The following is a 16,801-nucleotide window of genomic DNA, read 5'->3' as shown; positions in this document are numbered from 1 at the left end:
GATTGACCTCAAAGGGGCGGGATATAAATAAAAATTTTATTTATTTATTTATTTATTATAACAGGGGGCTTGCCATCCATGGATGCGGTGATCTGTGGATGGCAAATCCGCAGATAAGGAGGGCCCACTATATGTTCATAAGGAACAAGGAAGCCAGAGAGAAGAAATAAATGTCATTTCGGTGCCTGCCAAATAAAACATGTCAGTGTTTTGACCACTACAGCACTGGATACAACCTGACTAATGAGATAATGCAAAGATATGACTGTTCCACACAATGCTTTTAGAAGGTTCTCTTACTCAAAAAGGTGGGGGGGGGACTTGAGGAGTCCCCACCAACAGTCACAGTGCCTCTTTGATATTTGAGGGAATTATTAGCTCAACAGGAGGCCTGCAAGAGTCTGGGTAACTTAAAGGATTGTTCCACCTGTGTAAACCAGTACTAACTGCAGGAGGACACCAAGTTCGGTGACTAAAGAGGGTTTCATTTAGAAATATACAAGAGTGCAACCAAACACACAGCAGCAATTCCATCAGAAACACCATACAAGGTTAACTGAAATAAGGATATGGGAAATTGGATAGCAGAGGCTTAGGGCTGTAAAGAGGTTAATATTTATCAATCTTAAAGAGGAATCCATAGGAAGTGGGATGTGACTCATAAAGTGTCTGAGGGTGATACTGGAAGAAGCAGCTCTGGACAGATGGACAGAGGTCCAGTAGGTGGCAGCTGTAAGACAATGGCTGCTATATGTGCAAAGTGATCATATGTAGGTTGGATACTTGTACTCTGTTAGGTACCCTCAAGGGGTGTTAATGTTCCCCCATGAAGTACAAAGTGTTTGATCCCATAGAAGTGACAAAAAGGGCAATTTCAGTAGATGGCAACTCCAGATTAACAAAACAGTGTTTGGATGTAGGACAACCCCAATATAGATGATAGGGATGTTGGCTTGGAACATGGCAAGGGATACGTAAGAGATATCATCTTATTTGCCTTGGGATCATCCTTTTCTCCAGTGCAAGAGGATATGTGGAAAGCCTGGGGGAGAATGAAGTGATCAGCTAACCCATTTAGACTTTATTTTGGTATTACCTAGATCCTCTACATGTCTTTGGGACAATGTGCCTTTCCCATGGGAAATTTACTAGTGTTCCAAGGGTCATTGTGACCTCTTAAAACATGACTGCCTCTAGATATGAAAATATGAAACCTCGCTGACAGGCTGATCCAATCCATTGGTTCCCTAGTTGTGTGTGTGCGCGTGCGTGTGCATGTGTGTGTGTGAGATAATGAAATCCTGTGAGTCCCAGATGACCTCTTCACACCTTGAGGCAACACAGAGGCTATTACCAGGAAACCTCTGAGACCCGAGTAGGACTGCTGATGACAGGAGTCTTGGAGAACTCTCATTTAGAGCTCATCCATAGGGTCACCATAAATTAAAGCCAACTTCAAGGCAAAGAACCAGAACAAGAACAGCAATAGCAATAATAGATTTACACTTCAAAGCTAAAGAGATTAACCTTCCCCATCTATTATTTAATGGTCAGAAGATATTACTGCTTTAGCTATGCAAGAACATATATCTTGTAGATGTTAACTGCATTTTTGGACATCAGGGCAGATAACAATGATATATAAATTCAAGCCTTATGAAAAACATCTTAAGGAGTTGGATATGTTGAGCTTGGAGACAAGAAGACTTAGAGGTGACATGATAGCTGTCTTTAAACATCTGAAACAGTGTCACGTTTCTGCTGCTCTAGAGATTGAAATATGAACCAATGGATTCAAATTACAAGAAAAGAGATTACACCTAAACAGAATTTTATTAACTATAAGAACTGTTTGACAGTGGAATAGAGTGCCTCAGATGGAAGTGGATTTTCCACATTTGAATTTGAGGTGTTTAAACAGAGCTTGAATTGGCATCTTTCAGGAGTACTTCATTTGTATATTTCTGCAAGGCAGGGGATTGAACTAGAAGGCCCATGTGGTTCTTTCCAACTCTAAGATTCTATGATTTTATGGTAAGCATAACCTTTGTTGATATCTTGTGTATGTCATCTTTTCCCCTCATTTTTCCCCTATCACCACCAACATGGAGGCACATGGGAATGAAGATAAGAGTTTTAGAAATCTTCCACTGATGGTCTGTGTGTGTGTGTGTGTGTGTGTGTGTGTGTGTGTGTGTTCCTGTGTGAGTGTAGTGTCTTCAGGTTGGCTGTTGACTTATAGGCCTGGTCCGGCACTTTGTGTTTGGATGCGGCGCGTGCGTGATGTCATCATGATGGCCCCCATGTGAATGGGAGGCCACCATGATGACGCCGCTGCCGTGAGGCAGAGCATTCACACGTGGTGCAACCCTAGTACATCGCGGTGGCATCATCATGGCAGTCTCCCATCCACATGGGGCTGCCATGATGATGTCACGCATGCACCACATCCAAATGGTGTCGTATGGGCGTGATGTCTCCGTGCCACCCCAGGCCACTTATGGCAGCTTGGGCATGGTGTGAGAAAGAGCTCTGAAACAGAGCTCCTTTTGGGCACCACATCATTCTCACAGCAACCAAATGGCTGCGGGAACAATGTCAGGGAGAAAGGGGCTGAGCGGCCCCTTTCTCCCATGGCTGCGGCTCCCAGGGTATCCAGGGGCATGAAGCCCCAAAGACACCCCTTTTCCACTCCATGGAGAAGCAGCATTTTGCCGCTTCTCTGTAGCCTAGAAAAACTCTGGATTGGGGCCACAGAGCTGCTGGTGAGGCTGCCCTGCCCCCAACCCGGAAATAAAAGGGGCACCACAGTCTTGCCCCTTTGCCCCTGAATTTCACAGGGTTTTCTTAGACAAGGAATCCTCAGAGGGGGTTTTGCCAGTTCCTTCCTCTGAAAAGTAGTCTACAAAACCCAGTATTCATTGCTGATCTGAGTACTAACCAGAGCTGACCCTGCCTAGCTTCCCAGATCTAACAGTATCAGGTGCCTTTGGAGCATTTACACACATTTACCCCTTTTAAAAACAATTAAAAAGTGGTATTTAGGGTTCTGATCCCTATCCCTAAAATTGACTCAGAACCTTGTTTGGAGCCAAACCTAGAACATGGATATGGAAGCCACGAAGCCATCTCTGGTGGTCCTCCCATTGTTGTTGGACTGCAAGTCCTATTAGCTTGAGACAGCAGAGCCAGTGGCGAGGAATGCTAGGAGATGCAGCCTGACACTCTCCAGAGGACTGTGCTTTGCCAATCCCTAATTTTGAACAACTGCAAACAGGCAGAATAGCCCATGTTGGTGTGGAGGGTAAAGTGACAGGTTGCCATTTAAAAAGCTTTGCCAGCAAAGTGAATCATAGCATTCTGTAGGTGTGTGCCCAGAACCTTATAAGTTTGGCATATTCAATTGTGGTATGCTTACAGAAAAATGGAGATCTAATGAGTTTCTCCTATAACCCTGGTCATAAGAATCATAACTCTGACTGCTTTCAACAAGTCTACTTTAAACATGACTAAGTCTGGACCCAGTCCAGGGAGTATATAAGGATTGTGACATAATCTGGAAAAAGAAGATCTCAGGAACAAACACCAGGCTTAGATTGCTCCCATATCGAAATCTATGGACAAAAAATATTTTATTTTTGCTGGATCTCACTTCATATGAGTTCACCATGCAAAACAGATGGAAAACCAAAGGGTTTAAGAATGGTTCGCTGTGGTGGATCTGTTCTTTGTTAAATGCAGTGTAGGTGGAACATGTACAGCTGTATCAACAAGAACATATATCTTGAAATCAAACAACACATTCTTATAATTGTTCTCTTCCTCACCTTGAGAAGAACATAAAATATCAGATGAGAGTGGAGATATCCACTGCAGCTGGAAATTCAACAACTGGACTGGCTTTCTTGAGATTGCTCTCAGGAAACTATTGAAAGGGTTCAGAATTGTGGTTTTAGAGTTCTGCCTGTTAGGAATGGATTTGAAATAGAAAGAGTGGGAAGAGTCCTGCAATACTTTCAGAGCTGAAGCATAAGATGAAGTGACCAGCAAAGGAGGACGAGGCACCACAAAATGTAAGACATTCAAAAAAAAAAAAAATGTAGGGCATTACCAAATAAAAGCGAAAAACACTAATATAAACATAAATGCCTGCTTCTTAGTCAGGCTCAAAATGGGGGGACATTTTGGAATTCCTCCTGGACAGAAGGTGGAAATGTAGGACATGTCCTGGAAAAAGAGGATGTCTGGTCACCCTGATAAGATGGTTTTGTTTTAGGCCAGGTCCTGCAAACACAACATGGGGAGTCACTTCCTAGTCATTACACAAACAGAGCAAAACTGAAAATAAATAAAGCAACAGACATGGAGTCAGCCTAGTTTGGAATAACAAATTTAGGGGGAGAGAGGAGGAGAATCCGGCCCCCTCATGGCACTGACTTCTATAATGCCAGAATTGGAGCAAAGGGACTTAATACACTAAGGGGGTGCAATGGGTTTGGACTGCACCGGGTGACACACTAAAATGGGGTAATACCACTGCTCCCCAAAAATGCACCTTTTGGCAGAAACAGGCTGCAGCACTCACCTGCATCCCTTTAAAACATGAGTCTCAGTGGTAAGAGAAAGGAGAGGCCACAGACTTTTAGAATTTAAAAAAAAAATATGAACAAATTTTAAAAATTATTGTTTACTTTTTCATCAAAAACATCACATCTTGCCAAATTCTCATTTTAACCACATGAAACTATGTACAAGTAAATGCATTCAGGCTGTGCATGTGAGACTGTAAATGAAAGGTATAATTTTATTTCTCCTAGTTGTTTCTGTCACAACTGTTACTATTACATTCTGTGGTACACTGACTGTTAGGAGTAACATTAGTACAAAGACATTGCTAAGGATTCTGTATGGTGTGGTATGAGTGGAGTCCAATGAGGGGTGACACCATGAGTTACTACACTGGGTGTCACTGCTTGGAAGGGGTTCAAAGTAGTGCATTTGTGTGAAAGAAGAGTGGCGTGATAAGAGAGGTGTGTTCCTGTTTCCTTTCATAATGCAATTGCTGCAAGACACAAGGCTGATGTGATAATGTCCGTAGGTTGCATCCACACTGCAGAAACAATCCGATTTGACACCACTGTAACTGCCATGGCTCAATGCTTTGTTGTACTGTAGTGCCACAACAAACTATCCTTCCCAGAATTCCATAGCATTGAGTCATGGCAGTTGTCAAACTGGATTATTTCTGCAGTGCCTTAGTGTCAAATCTTCTAATTTTTTAGATGACACTCAAGCAAAGAGAGTAACAAAAATGAAGACCACATTATCTATCTGCCTTTTATTTAAAGAACCTGAGAGTTGTGTGTTGTTTATCCTCCAGAAACTCTTCAGACTTGCATGCAAGCAGAGGCAATACAATTGTATAAAAACCATCCAAGAGGATTGGCAAAGGTAAAACCAGAGAGAGCAACAAAGAAAGAGTTTCAACTCTTGGCTTGAGATATTGGAACAAACCCATTTCAAATCTTAATGTGCTGAAAGCATTGCCACTTCCAACATTAATTCATAAAACCTGGGGAAAGAGTTGTTATTGTTGGAAAATCACTCACAGCTCTGGCAGCACTGATTTTTTGTGTGTGTGGTAAGGGAACATTTTCAACCTGCAGAAGAAGCATCTGAGGAGCTTGAAATGTTATCTGAAAGTGCCCCAACCCTCAAAGTAGGGTTTCTACACAAGCTGGTTTCTATTCATTTGGTCGAATCCTTGGCTGTATCCACACTGCAAAAATAATCCAGTTTGATACCACTTTGCCATAGGTTAATTCTGTGGAATCCTTGGAACTGTGTTGTGGCACCAGAGCTTTCTGACAGAGAAGGCTAAATATCTCACTAAATTACAATTCCCAGAATTCCACTGCATTGAGCCATGACAGTAAAAGTGGTGTCATGCTGGATCATTTCTGCAGTGTGGATGCAGCCCAAGGGTATTCGTACTGTGCATAGACTTAGTGAAGTTAATGGGATTTTAGTTAGGACTAGCATGAGGCCCAAACATTGGCCTTCCACAGCAGAACCTCAAACACTAACAGAAACAAAAGGAAATTATCTCTGTCTCCTAGTGAAACCCTATCACATTTGCTTCAAAAATTTGCTTTGCTGGGCCAGAAAATCCTCTGGAACCAGTTTTTGGGCAGCTCTGAAAGCTGCAGTGAAGACTAGAAATGAGAGAAGTTCTGTGATGCTGGTATGGATACTATCACTATATTGGGTACAGAGTAACTAGTAACAAACATTATGTACTGCTGAGTAGTGTAGACGGATGTATGGATACATAGGAGTGCCAGTGTGGAGTATTGGTCTAAGCACTGGACTACAAGTCTGGAGACCAGAGTTTGAATCTGTGCTTGGCCATGAAATCCTACTGGGTGACCTTGGACACCTCACACTCTCTCAGCCACAGAGGATGGCAATGGCATTCGCCTCTGAACAAATCTTGCCAAGGTAACACCAAGATAGGGTTGCCTTAGGGTTGCCATAAGTTAGTAATGACCTGAGGGCACATAACAACAACAGCAAATGGATACATAAATATATTATCTACAGGTGATTCAATTTGATAATGTGTGGCTGTATTTGATAATGTGCAACTGTCAAATGGGGAAATATCCTAAAGCAGGGTCAGAGTGACTGCCATTCTTCCTACCCTCATTCTGAACAGTCAAATGTTTTAACCCCTGTTCACAGCCCTTCTAAAAATTAAGAGCTTAAAAGATGTGAGTTGGTCATATTGAGTGGGGGATTCTGGATGTTGTAGTCCTACAAATAACTTTCCTATTCTCATATGTCAAGCAAGCATTTGCTCTGGAAAAATCTCTGGCATAGGCAGCAGCTGAGAAAGTTCATGCTTTGCATTAAGATATTGTAAGCAGATGTTGATAAGAAAACATTGTGTTGCATGCACTCAGATTGCATGTTAAAAAGTCAGGGACTCAGGCAATATGTGCCAACAGGATTTGAATCCCCTCCTCCCTCACACATACACACAACTTGAAAAAGAAATAGCGTTGGTCTTTCAGAGTACCTCATCTGGTACCTCATCAAACTACAGATCCCAGGATTCTATAGGATAAAGTCATGGCAGTTAAACTGGTGCCAAACTACTTTATTTCTGCAGTGTGGAGACAGTCTGAGAAGTGGCAAATGAATCAGATTAATCTCTGCTTATCCAGAAATGCAAAACTGCTTTGTGGAGCCATCTACTTAAAAGGTAGGTTTAAACGGTTCTAGTTTGAATGGAGGCAGAAATACTAGAATCATAACGAAGAGCCACCCATAGCTGAATTTTATTTGAAGAGCACAAAACAAAACAAATGTTTGTGCTTTTTTTGTTTTTGCTGTGTTCCTCCTCTTGACTGATAACCTAACATCTTAACAGAAGGGGGCAGCATTGAATCAAGAACCAGGACACACTTTACTAGGGATGGTCCATGGTAGAATGAAGGTCAAGAGGGGAAAAACACTTTATGCTGAGGAATTCAGTGTATTTAGCTTGGCTATTAAATCAGATGCTTGCTTTACAAGTAAGAGAATAGTTGGATAAGATGGTGGCACTCCATATAGAATGTTTGTAATCTGCCAGCTCTTGCCTGTAGAAATTATCAAGAGAGCTAAGAACTATGACCCCAGAGATCATGGAAACCATGACAAATATTCACAAAGTCACTGTGGCAAAACTCAGTTACTATTTCAGGGTGTTTCCACACTGCACAGTTACAGCAATTTTGAGCCATTTTAACTGCCATGGCTCAATATTATGGCTTCATGGGATTTGTTGTTTTTTGAGTTACCCAGAATTGTCTAGTGTACTTTCCCGAACAGCGTCTTTAGAGCTCTATAGCAGACAGCACTAAGTACCAGGGCAATTTTTGGCTGTATCAGCAGGAATATAATGCCCAGATCTGTTTTGTTGTTGTTAATTTCCCTTGAGTTGACCTCGACTCATGGCGACCCTGTGGATGAGAAACTTCCCAAAAACCCTGTTCTCCATTGCTCTAATTTGTAGATTCATGCTTGTGATCTCACTAACTGAATTTATCCATCTGACATAGTGACTTCCTATCTTTCTACTACCCTCAACCTTTCCTAGCATTATTGTCTTTTCCAACGACTCATGACTTCTCATGATGTGACCAGAGTCCAACAGCCTCAGTTTGATCATCTTGGCTTCTAGGGGTATTTCAGGGTTGATCTGTTCAAGGACTCATTTGTTTATCTAATTACTAGTACCACTCTATTCTGCTTTGGTCCAGACAGACCTCACCTAGAATACAGTGTCCTGTTCTGGCCACCACAGTTCAAGGATATTGACAAATTGGAACTCACACAGAGAATGGCCACCAAGATGACCAAAGGTCTAGAAACTAAGTTTTATGAGGAACAACTAAGGGAACTGAGTATTTCTAGCTTGGAGAAGAGAAGACTGAGAGGTGACATGATAGCCATCTTTTAATATCTAAAGGAATGTCATGTAGAAGGTAGCACAAGGTTGTTTTCTGCTGTTCTAAAGACTAGAACATGAATTCAATTCAAAGGGTGCTCAGCAATGGCTCTTCTTCTTCTTCCTGGAGAGAAGTGACCAGTGGGGTGCCACAGGGTTCTGTCCTGGGCCAATGCTGTTCAACATCTTTATAAATGACTTTGATGAAATAATAGGGGGCATGGTTATCAAATTTGCTGATGATACCAAATAAGGACAAGTAGCTAATTCCCTAGAGGAGAGGATCAAAATACAAAAGAATAGATTAGAAAGCTAACAAAGGCCCTTTACAAATGGCTCACTGTGGCAGCTGAGGCCCCGATCCATCGGGGAAAGGGGCGGGTACAGGCTGCCCCAAAGGGGTGGTCTGTAAGCCGCCAAAATTAATTTCAGTATGGAGAGGTGTAGGGCAAAAAATGAAATGCATAGATATAGGATGGGGAACATCTGGCTTAATGAGACTACATGTGAAAAGGATCTAGGAGTCCTAGGGGATTATCAGATGGAGGCTTACCATGCTTAAATCGTTGGCAAAACACTCCAGAAGTGCATAGATATGATAGCCGGTCATCCTTCTGAAGCTTCAGTGAGCCGTCCCATTCCTCTCCCATTTAAAGTCTTCATAGAGCAGCCATTTCTTCAGTAATGGAAACTTGCATTATTGAAAAAATGGCTGCTCCGCAAATGCTTTGTCGATGGGAGAGGAGAGGGACACCTCAATGGAGCTTCAGAAGTGTGACCGGCTATCATATCTAAGTGCTTCTGCTGTGTTTTGCCAACGATTTAGGCAAGATAAAACCTCCATGTGATAATCCCCCTAGTAGTTGAACAAGCTGAACATCAGTCAACAGTATGCTGCAGCAGCAAAAAGGCCAATGCTATTCTAGGCTACATCAATAGAAATATAGTGTCTAGATCAAGGGAAGTAATAGTGCCACTCTATTCTGCTTTGGTCAGGCCTCACCTGGATCACTGTGTCCAGTTCTGGGCACCACAATTGAAAAAGGATGTTGAGGAGCTGGAATGTGTCCAGAGGAGGACAACCAAAATGGTGAAAGGTTTGGAAACCATGCCCTGTGAGGAGATACTTAGGGAGCTGGGTATGCATAGCCTAGAGAAGAGAAGGTTAAGAGATGATATAATAGCCCTATTTAAGTATTTCAAGGGATGTCATATTGAGGATGGAACAAGCTTGTTTTCTGCTGTTCTGGAGAATAGGATCTGCAACAATGGATGCAAGCTACAGGAAAAGAGATTCCACCTTAACATTAGGAGGAACTTCCTGACAAAACAATAATACGAGGAAAAGCTGAAGGCAGTAGAAGGAGAGGAAGACTGTATGCTCCATGGTTGAACTCTATCAAGGAGATCGTGGGTATGAATTTACAGGACCTAAGCAGAGCAGTGGATGACAGAGGGTCTTGGAGATGTCTCATCCACAGGGTTTCCATGAGTTGAGATTGATTCAAAAGTGGTTAACAACAACAAATCTGATGCTTATTGGGATTGAAGCACAATGGTACCAATGAACTTTGGGATACTCTTGCTGGTGCCCTGATGTCATCTTTACAATTCACTAGGGTGGTACCTTAGAACCTTTGTTATATAGCTAAGAATGCATAACATTACATAAGAGACTGTGATAGATAATCCTAGACATCATTGTATAAAAAGCACATGCAGTTGGCCCATTGTATTTAATGGGACTTCAGCTTCCATGGATTTTGGTACTCATGAGCAGTCCTGGAACCAAACCTCAGCAGAAACCAAGGGCCCACTGTACAGTTTAGTGCAAAAATGGGACTGGGTGGATTTAAGAATGAATATATGAAAAATTCACAGGAGTTAAAAATAGACAAATTTCCCCACACTTTGTGTGCTGTAGAATCTAAGATTCCACAGCCAGCCAAGTTCACTTATATATCTCTGATGGCTTCTCTATTTTCTCTGCATTTTTCAAAACTTTGCACTGATGATTACTCATCACACCACAGTCTGAGTGTAGTGAAGGGAGGATCCCTTTCTTTTGTTCTGCAACACATCTGTCTGTTGGGAGATGGGGGTGGAATCATATCTCCAAGGAAAAACACCTTAACACCCAAAAATGAAACTGGCAAAGACTTCTCTCTGACACCCTGGAGAGAGACACCACCAGTCAACATAAACGTTGCTCAGCTCCAGCCCACAGATTTCATTTGGAAAGGCTGTAGGTCAGTTGTATGGAATCTGTTTTAAGAACGTATGCATAGAATCACAGAATTGGAAGCGCCATCAAGTGCATCCACTGCCATACAGCAATCCACAAGTGGATTGTGATAATGTTCAGTGTCCCTACTACTGCTCCTCAATGGTGGGAAGGGGCTGGTTTTGTCATCCTTCAGCTCACCAGCACAACATAACTCCATTGTTTGGGATGGTTGCCTATCTTTTAAGGTGACGATATTGAAGCTACACCTCTGGTGCAGAATCCCTCTTTATACCCTACCCTTGCCCCCAAATTGGGACTTAAGGTGGCTTACAAATTAAAATGCAATACAGTTAAAACACACAAAAGATCGGCATCAAAATGGAATACAACTACCAACAACATTTGAAAACAATTTGAAACACAGCTAAAAATGATACAAAACAGCTTAGGAAAACAGTACAGTTAAACCAATAAAAACAATACCACACTTAAAAACAAACAAACCTTCAATTCTCCAACTCCTGTTGGAATAAAAAATGTCTTTGCCCACAGACAGAAAGACAGCAAGGTCTGGGAATAAAGTTCCAGAGCTTGGGGCAGCTACCAAATGGGCCTATTTTACATCCCTATGAGATGTGCATGTGAAGGTGGTAGGACTGAGAAATGGGTTCCTTCTGAGGATACCGGGCCTGGGAAGGTTGAGATGTAGAGATATAGTTTGTCAGACAGCTGGGATACAAGCTGTATTGTGCTTAATAGGTACTAACCACAGAGGAGTCACTAGGGTTGGTGTCACCCAGTGCGGTAACTCATGGGGTCACCTTCCCATTGATCTCTCCCCATACCACACTATACAGAATCCTTAATAATTGTTGGGTTTTTTTTTGTTTTGTTTTTTTTACTAATGTTAGTCATAAATCATAATTCCAATATATTGCTAAATGTAATGGCCATAGTTGTGACATAAACAACTAGCAGAATTAAAATTATACCTTTAAATTACAGTATCATATGCACAGCCTAAATGTATTTATGTGCCCATAGTTTCATGTCACTAAAGTGAACATTTGGTAAGATATTATGTTTTTAAAGAAAACTTTAAAATTATATATATATATATATTAAAAATGGCTCATCCTCTTTCTCCTCCCACTGAGCCTAACCCCACTCACACCATCTCTTCCTCTGAGCTCCCGTGTTTTAGAGAGATGCAGGCTAACACCACAACCTGTTTCTGCCAAAAGGCAAATGTTTGGGAAGCAATGGTGTCAACCCCTCACTTACAGTGTCACCTGGTGCTCCCTGAACCCCCCCCCCCAACTACCTAGTGACACCTCTGATAACCAACACTTGTATCAAGAAACAGATTGGCAGCCAAAAGAACTGTTGTAAAAGGGGAGTTTTATTGTCTCAGTTAACACTCTAGCTGCATCCATGGATGTTTCTGAACACTTTTAAAAGGAAGACCCACACAGAGAGTGTTTATCTAATTCCATTTTAAAGCCATCCAAAGTGACAGCTGTTGTACCATACAAGGGAGAAAGCTCATATATAACACCCTGAGTTCTTTGGGGAACAGAGGTGTTGTTTTTTTTATTGTTGCTGCTGCTTTTGTTGTTGATCCACTCTTAGCCTTGTTTGAACACAGGACATTTCAATAGGGTTATGTGCAGAGAAGCTGATAAGAGCTTCACAAAATTAAAATAAAAAATATCAAGAAGCCTATGTGAAATCCACAGAGGTGCAGTCATCTGCTTTTCTTAGAAACAAACAAAAAAGGAGCATATTTTAATAGATTCCCCGCCCACTCACTAAAACATCTAGAGTATTGTCTCTGGAAATTGTTTTGTCTGCTAGATCATGAAGGTCCCTCAGGCAAGGTGCATGCTATTCTGGGATGTTTTGATGCAAGAACCAGCATGCTTGGGTTGGCAGAAGGAATCATTTATAAGAGGTAATAAATACTGTGTACTTAATAGCGGTGTACATCTAAGCCCAGCTGAATTCCTGAGCTTCTTCTCCATGCTTTGTCAGTAAAAAAGATTATTTTTTTCTGTTTATTGGGGGGGGGGGGGCAGATTTTTGTGACAGATTTAGTCAGTGGGTGTGTATGTGCAAACGAGAGCACAAAAACGTACTTCTCCCACTCACACACAGGTGGTCTTAAAAATATGGCTGTGTTTTTATGTGTGTGTGTGTTTTGTTTTTGCCAGGTGTGTGTGTTTTGTTTTTGCCAGCAATAAGGGATAGCCTGCACTCATGGCATGCAAGGTTGATGATCCAGAAGTAGCTATTAACAATTTTGTGCTCCACCAAAGCACCAAATGAAAGTATTGATTTCACTTAACTTAGCCATGTCTCTGTAAACTTAACATATTGTCCACATTCATAAACTATGGCGGGTTATAGACCACCAAAAAATACATATTGAATACGTATTAGGGTTAGGAAGGGGCGGTGCTTCCACACACCCCTAACCCTAATACGTATTCAATACGTACAATATGGCAGCGGCCGTTCCACACGGCTGCCACCATACTGACGTAATGGACGCTCTGCATCCACACGTGGCGCACCAGAAGTGATGCCACGAGTGCGCCCTTTGGCACTTGCGGCGCCTCTTCCGGGGCCCGAGAAGGAGCGCGATTTCCGCGCTCCTTTCTCTGAGCGTCCGGGAGCCCCACTGTGTGGCAGCTGCGGCTCCCGGACGCCGCAAGCGGCGGTGGTGGAACAGCGCTGCTTCTTGGCGGTATGCAACCCGCCTTAATGATGCACACATTTGTATCTTTGTGAAGGGCCTACACTCCAAAATATGGGATTTTTTAGGGGGAGGGGGGCTCTTGTCCAGTCTATATAAAAGAAAGAGCTTTCCAATCCTCCAGTAGCGGACATTGTTCATCATAATAAGGGACACCTGTCAGTCTATACAGGACAAGCTTTTTAAGTTCTCAAATAAAGGGCACACCACAACCACTTACCAACTACCTTCAGACTATCTCTTCATTGGCCTCTCTTCAGCTTTGACCTTGATGTGAGTACACTGGGAAAGTTTTAAACGTTGCCAGCTTCAGACAAGATCTAAGTCAAAATCTACTGGCTACAACAGCTGCATTCCTCTGCCTAATGGTCCTGACACTGCCTCTATCCACAGGGCTGGTTCTGAAGGAGAGAGGCAAAGTGGAGAAACATTTGTTCAATGTGCCAATGCCCAAGGGAGGCAGCTTACATTTTTGGAGGTGGTGCTCAGATGCAGTTTAGAAGTTTGTCGGCTGGACTGATATCCCACACATTCTAGGAAACAATTCCATGAGCTACTTTCAAGTGCATTGAAACTGTATGTACAGATGCCATGCAGGTGGTGCAGTTTAGGACATGCAACAGCAGGGCCGGAACTGAGGTGTACCCATACTATACAATGATATTGCTTTGATACTGCTTTACCTGTCATGGCTCCAATCTGTGGTATGTGGGAAATTAGATACTGTGAGATACTTAGCGTTCTCTTCCACACAGCTCTAATGCCCTGTTTCATAAGATTTACAAGAGCTCGAACTCCAAATCCCAGTATTCCATAGGATGGAGATATCACATTTAAAATGGCATCAAATAGCTAGAAATGTACATTGTGGAGATTGCCCTGGTCAAGTCATATTCACTACACACTACACACACACACATATACATAGAAGAGACAAACATGAGCTGGTTTATGTACAGAGTCTACTGCTGTGCTACCTAAAACACAAGAACAAAGGAGGTAGGGTAACTTGAGAAGTTTTAATTTGCAACAAATTACCAATACACTTCAGATCAACCTTGTGGAGTAGAAACATGCATGTCCCCTTAAGGGTGATGGATTTTTTATTATTGGCATTAAAAGAGCAGGCACCTGCATCTTTAGGATGAGAAACTGAAACATTCTTCCAGAGCTGCTTTAGAAAATTCCTAGGTGTTCTTAAAAATCACAGCTTGAATTATCACTAGAGGGTGTAAAAGATCACACAAAGTGTGTATGAATCTTTTAAATAGGAATTGTCACGTCACTGAGAGGTTCAAACCAGTCTGTTACAGTAATACAGAGAGGTGGAGAAGAAAGAACGTCTCTTCCCATGTGTACTTGGGGCAATGCCACAGAACCATCCCCATTTCTATCATTCTACAAATTATTTCTTTATTTTTCTTCATTTAATTTAAATCCCACCTTTCTCCTGTAATGGGACCCATGGCAGCTCCAGCTTCTTAAAATTTTCAGGTGTTCACTCTGAATGGCCCATTGGAAGAATTGCTTTATTTTTTTTTAAGCAGTCCCTTGTAAAACAAATTATTGTTGCTGCTTGCTACTCTGCAATGAATTAGTCTAAGAAAGTGTTTGTTTTTAAATGATGGCCATTGCTGTACAGAAAGCAACAAGGAGCCCGGACCTTATCTTCTGTTCTCTCTTCCCTACCAGTGGTACTGAACAGCTAAATGTGTTTTGCTGTGTCAGAATATAGTGTTGCTAGCTAAACATCTCACCAAACTGATTCCTAGCTTTCACTCTGTATAATTTACTGTTATTTTATTGTCATTTTAATCATAGTCCACATATCAAATGGTCTTTTTTATGTCATTGTTCCAAATTTGATTTGCTTTGATACAGGCAAAGAGCTCCCACTTAAAAATTAGGCAAAACCTTTTTGATGGTCATTGCTATTGGACAGTGAAATGCACTGCCTTGGATAGTGGTGGAGTCTCCTTCTTTGGAGGTTTACAGCCAGAGGCTGGATGACCATCTGTTGGGAATGCTGTGATTGTGTATAGAGTTGAACTGAAGAGCCTTTATGCTGTCTTCCAACTCAATGATTCTATAATCATTCCCATCTCATCTATATTAGTGCCCTGGAATTGAAAAAGCAGGATGCCCTTATGCTTCTGGCTTGTGCTGCCGGCAGACACTATGTTATGATGAAGAAAAAGCAAGCTGTGCCTTTAAACATTTTTACACTATCTTGAAAATTCTTCACTTGGTCCTTTATTTGACGCTCCAGATGCAAAGCATCTGCAGTTTCTTCATCGATTGCCTGAATTCTCTGGACTGCATCCCCTTGCTTGCATTTTTGGACGGCATCCTAGAGAGAGCTACTGCCACGTGTGGTGTGTCCTGAGGCCACCGATTAACCCACTCAGCAACCTCTGCATATAATTCCCCATCACCTTCTCTCAATGCCTCCACATTTTCTCCCCCCTAAAAATGTCACATCTATAATACCCTCCCCAAGGTTCCATATCTGTCTCAAGATCAACAAATGAAGATACTCTAATGACAGAACCCCAGGTCTGATCCTTAACTCCAGTTCTAGAGAAGTTTGTTTGTCATAACACATACCTCGTATCAGCTGCCTAGCTAAACATACTTTCTCTAGGTTGAATAATGTGGGTTTTAATAACAGCACAACATGGTTTAGTTGCCCTCTAAACCAGACACCTTCCCCTCTTTGGTTGCCTCTGCAACTGAGTTTTCCATTTCCTATCTCCAGCCTGTAGAAATTTGTAATTTGCATTATTTTTTTCAAAACAAACAAAAAAGAAGTAGCAAAATAAGAAAATAAAAATTATACCCACCTGCAAGATGCCAAGTGTTGCTAGAATCCAGGGCAGAAGCCACCTCATCACTGGAAGCCAGGGTGAAATACATTGATTGAACCCAGATCTTTTATATTTAAAAAGGGGGAAAAACTAACTCCTGTGCAACAAATAATACACCAGTTTGAGGGAAGGCAGAAGAGCTGTTCTAGTTGACAGCAGCAGTGACTTTTTCCCTTTTTGGCTTCCAGGAGGCTTTATTAAAGACAGATCTGACGTCAGGTTAAAGGAAGAGCCCTGATTTCTTCTTCTTCTTCGGGAGTAAATTTTCCTGCCTTCACGTCATCTTCTTTTTTTTCTTCTTCCCTTCTTTTCATTTTTCCCCCTCCTTGTGGTGATTTCTTCCCCACCTCCTGCTTTTCAGTGTCTTGCTTTGAGCCAGAAGATTCTTAAAGGAAAATTCCCCATTGCTATACATCAGTGCAAGAAGGAGCTGTAATTTTAACACTATGCTC

At 41.9% G+C, this 16,801-nt stretch overlaps 1 protein-coding gene across 1 annotated transcript in view; it reads right to left on the bottom strand.

The window, feature by feature from the left end:
- Positions 1-16,492, bottom strand: part of CCN4 (cellular communication network factor 4) — a 39,282-nt gene extending 22,790 nt beyond the window's left edge. The window contains exon 1 of the mRNA XM_089518957.1: positions 16,326-16,492. Coding sequence (XP_089375083.1) covers positions 16,326-16,373 — 48 coding nt within the window. The 5' untranslated portion in view covers positions 16,374-16,492. The remainder of the gene's footprint in view (positions 1-16,325) is intronic.
- Between the last annotated feature and the right edge of the window lie 309 nt (positions 16,493-16,801).

Source organism: Sceloporus occidentalis, unplaced genomic scaffold (genome assembly GCF_023333645.1).
Source record: "Sceloporus occidentalis isolate IW3139 unplaced genomic scaffold, rSceOcc1.0.p SCAF_3, whole genome shotgun sequence".
NCBI classification, from domain to species: domain Eukaryota; kingdom Metazoa; phylum Chordata; class Lepidosauria; order Squamata; family Phrynosomatidae; genus Sceloporus; species Sceloporus occidentalis.
This window is presented reverse-complemented; position numbering and strand designations above follow the sequence as displayed.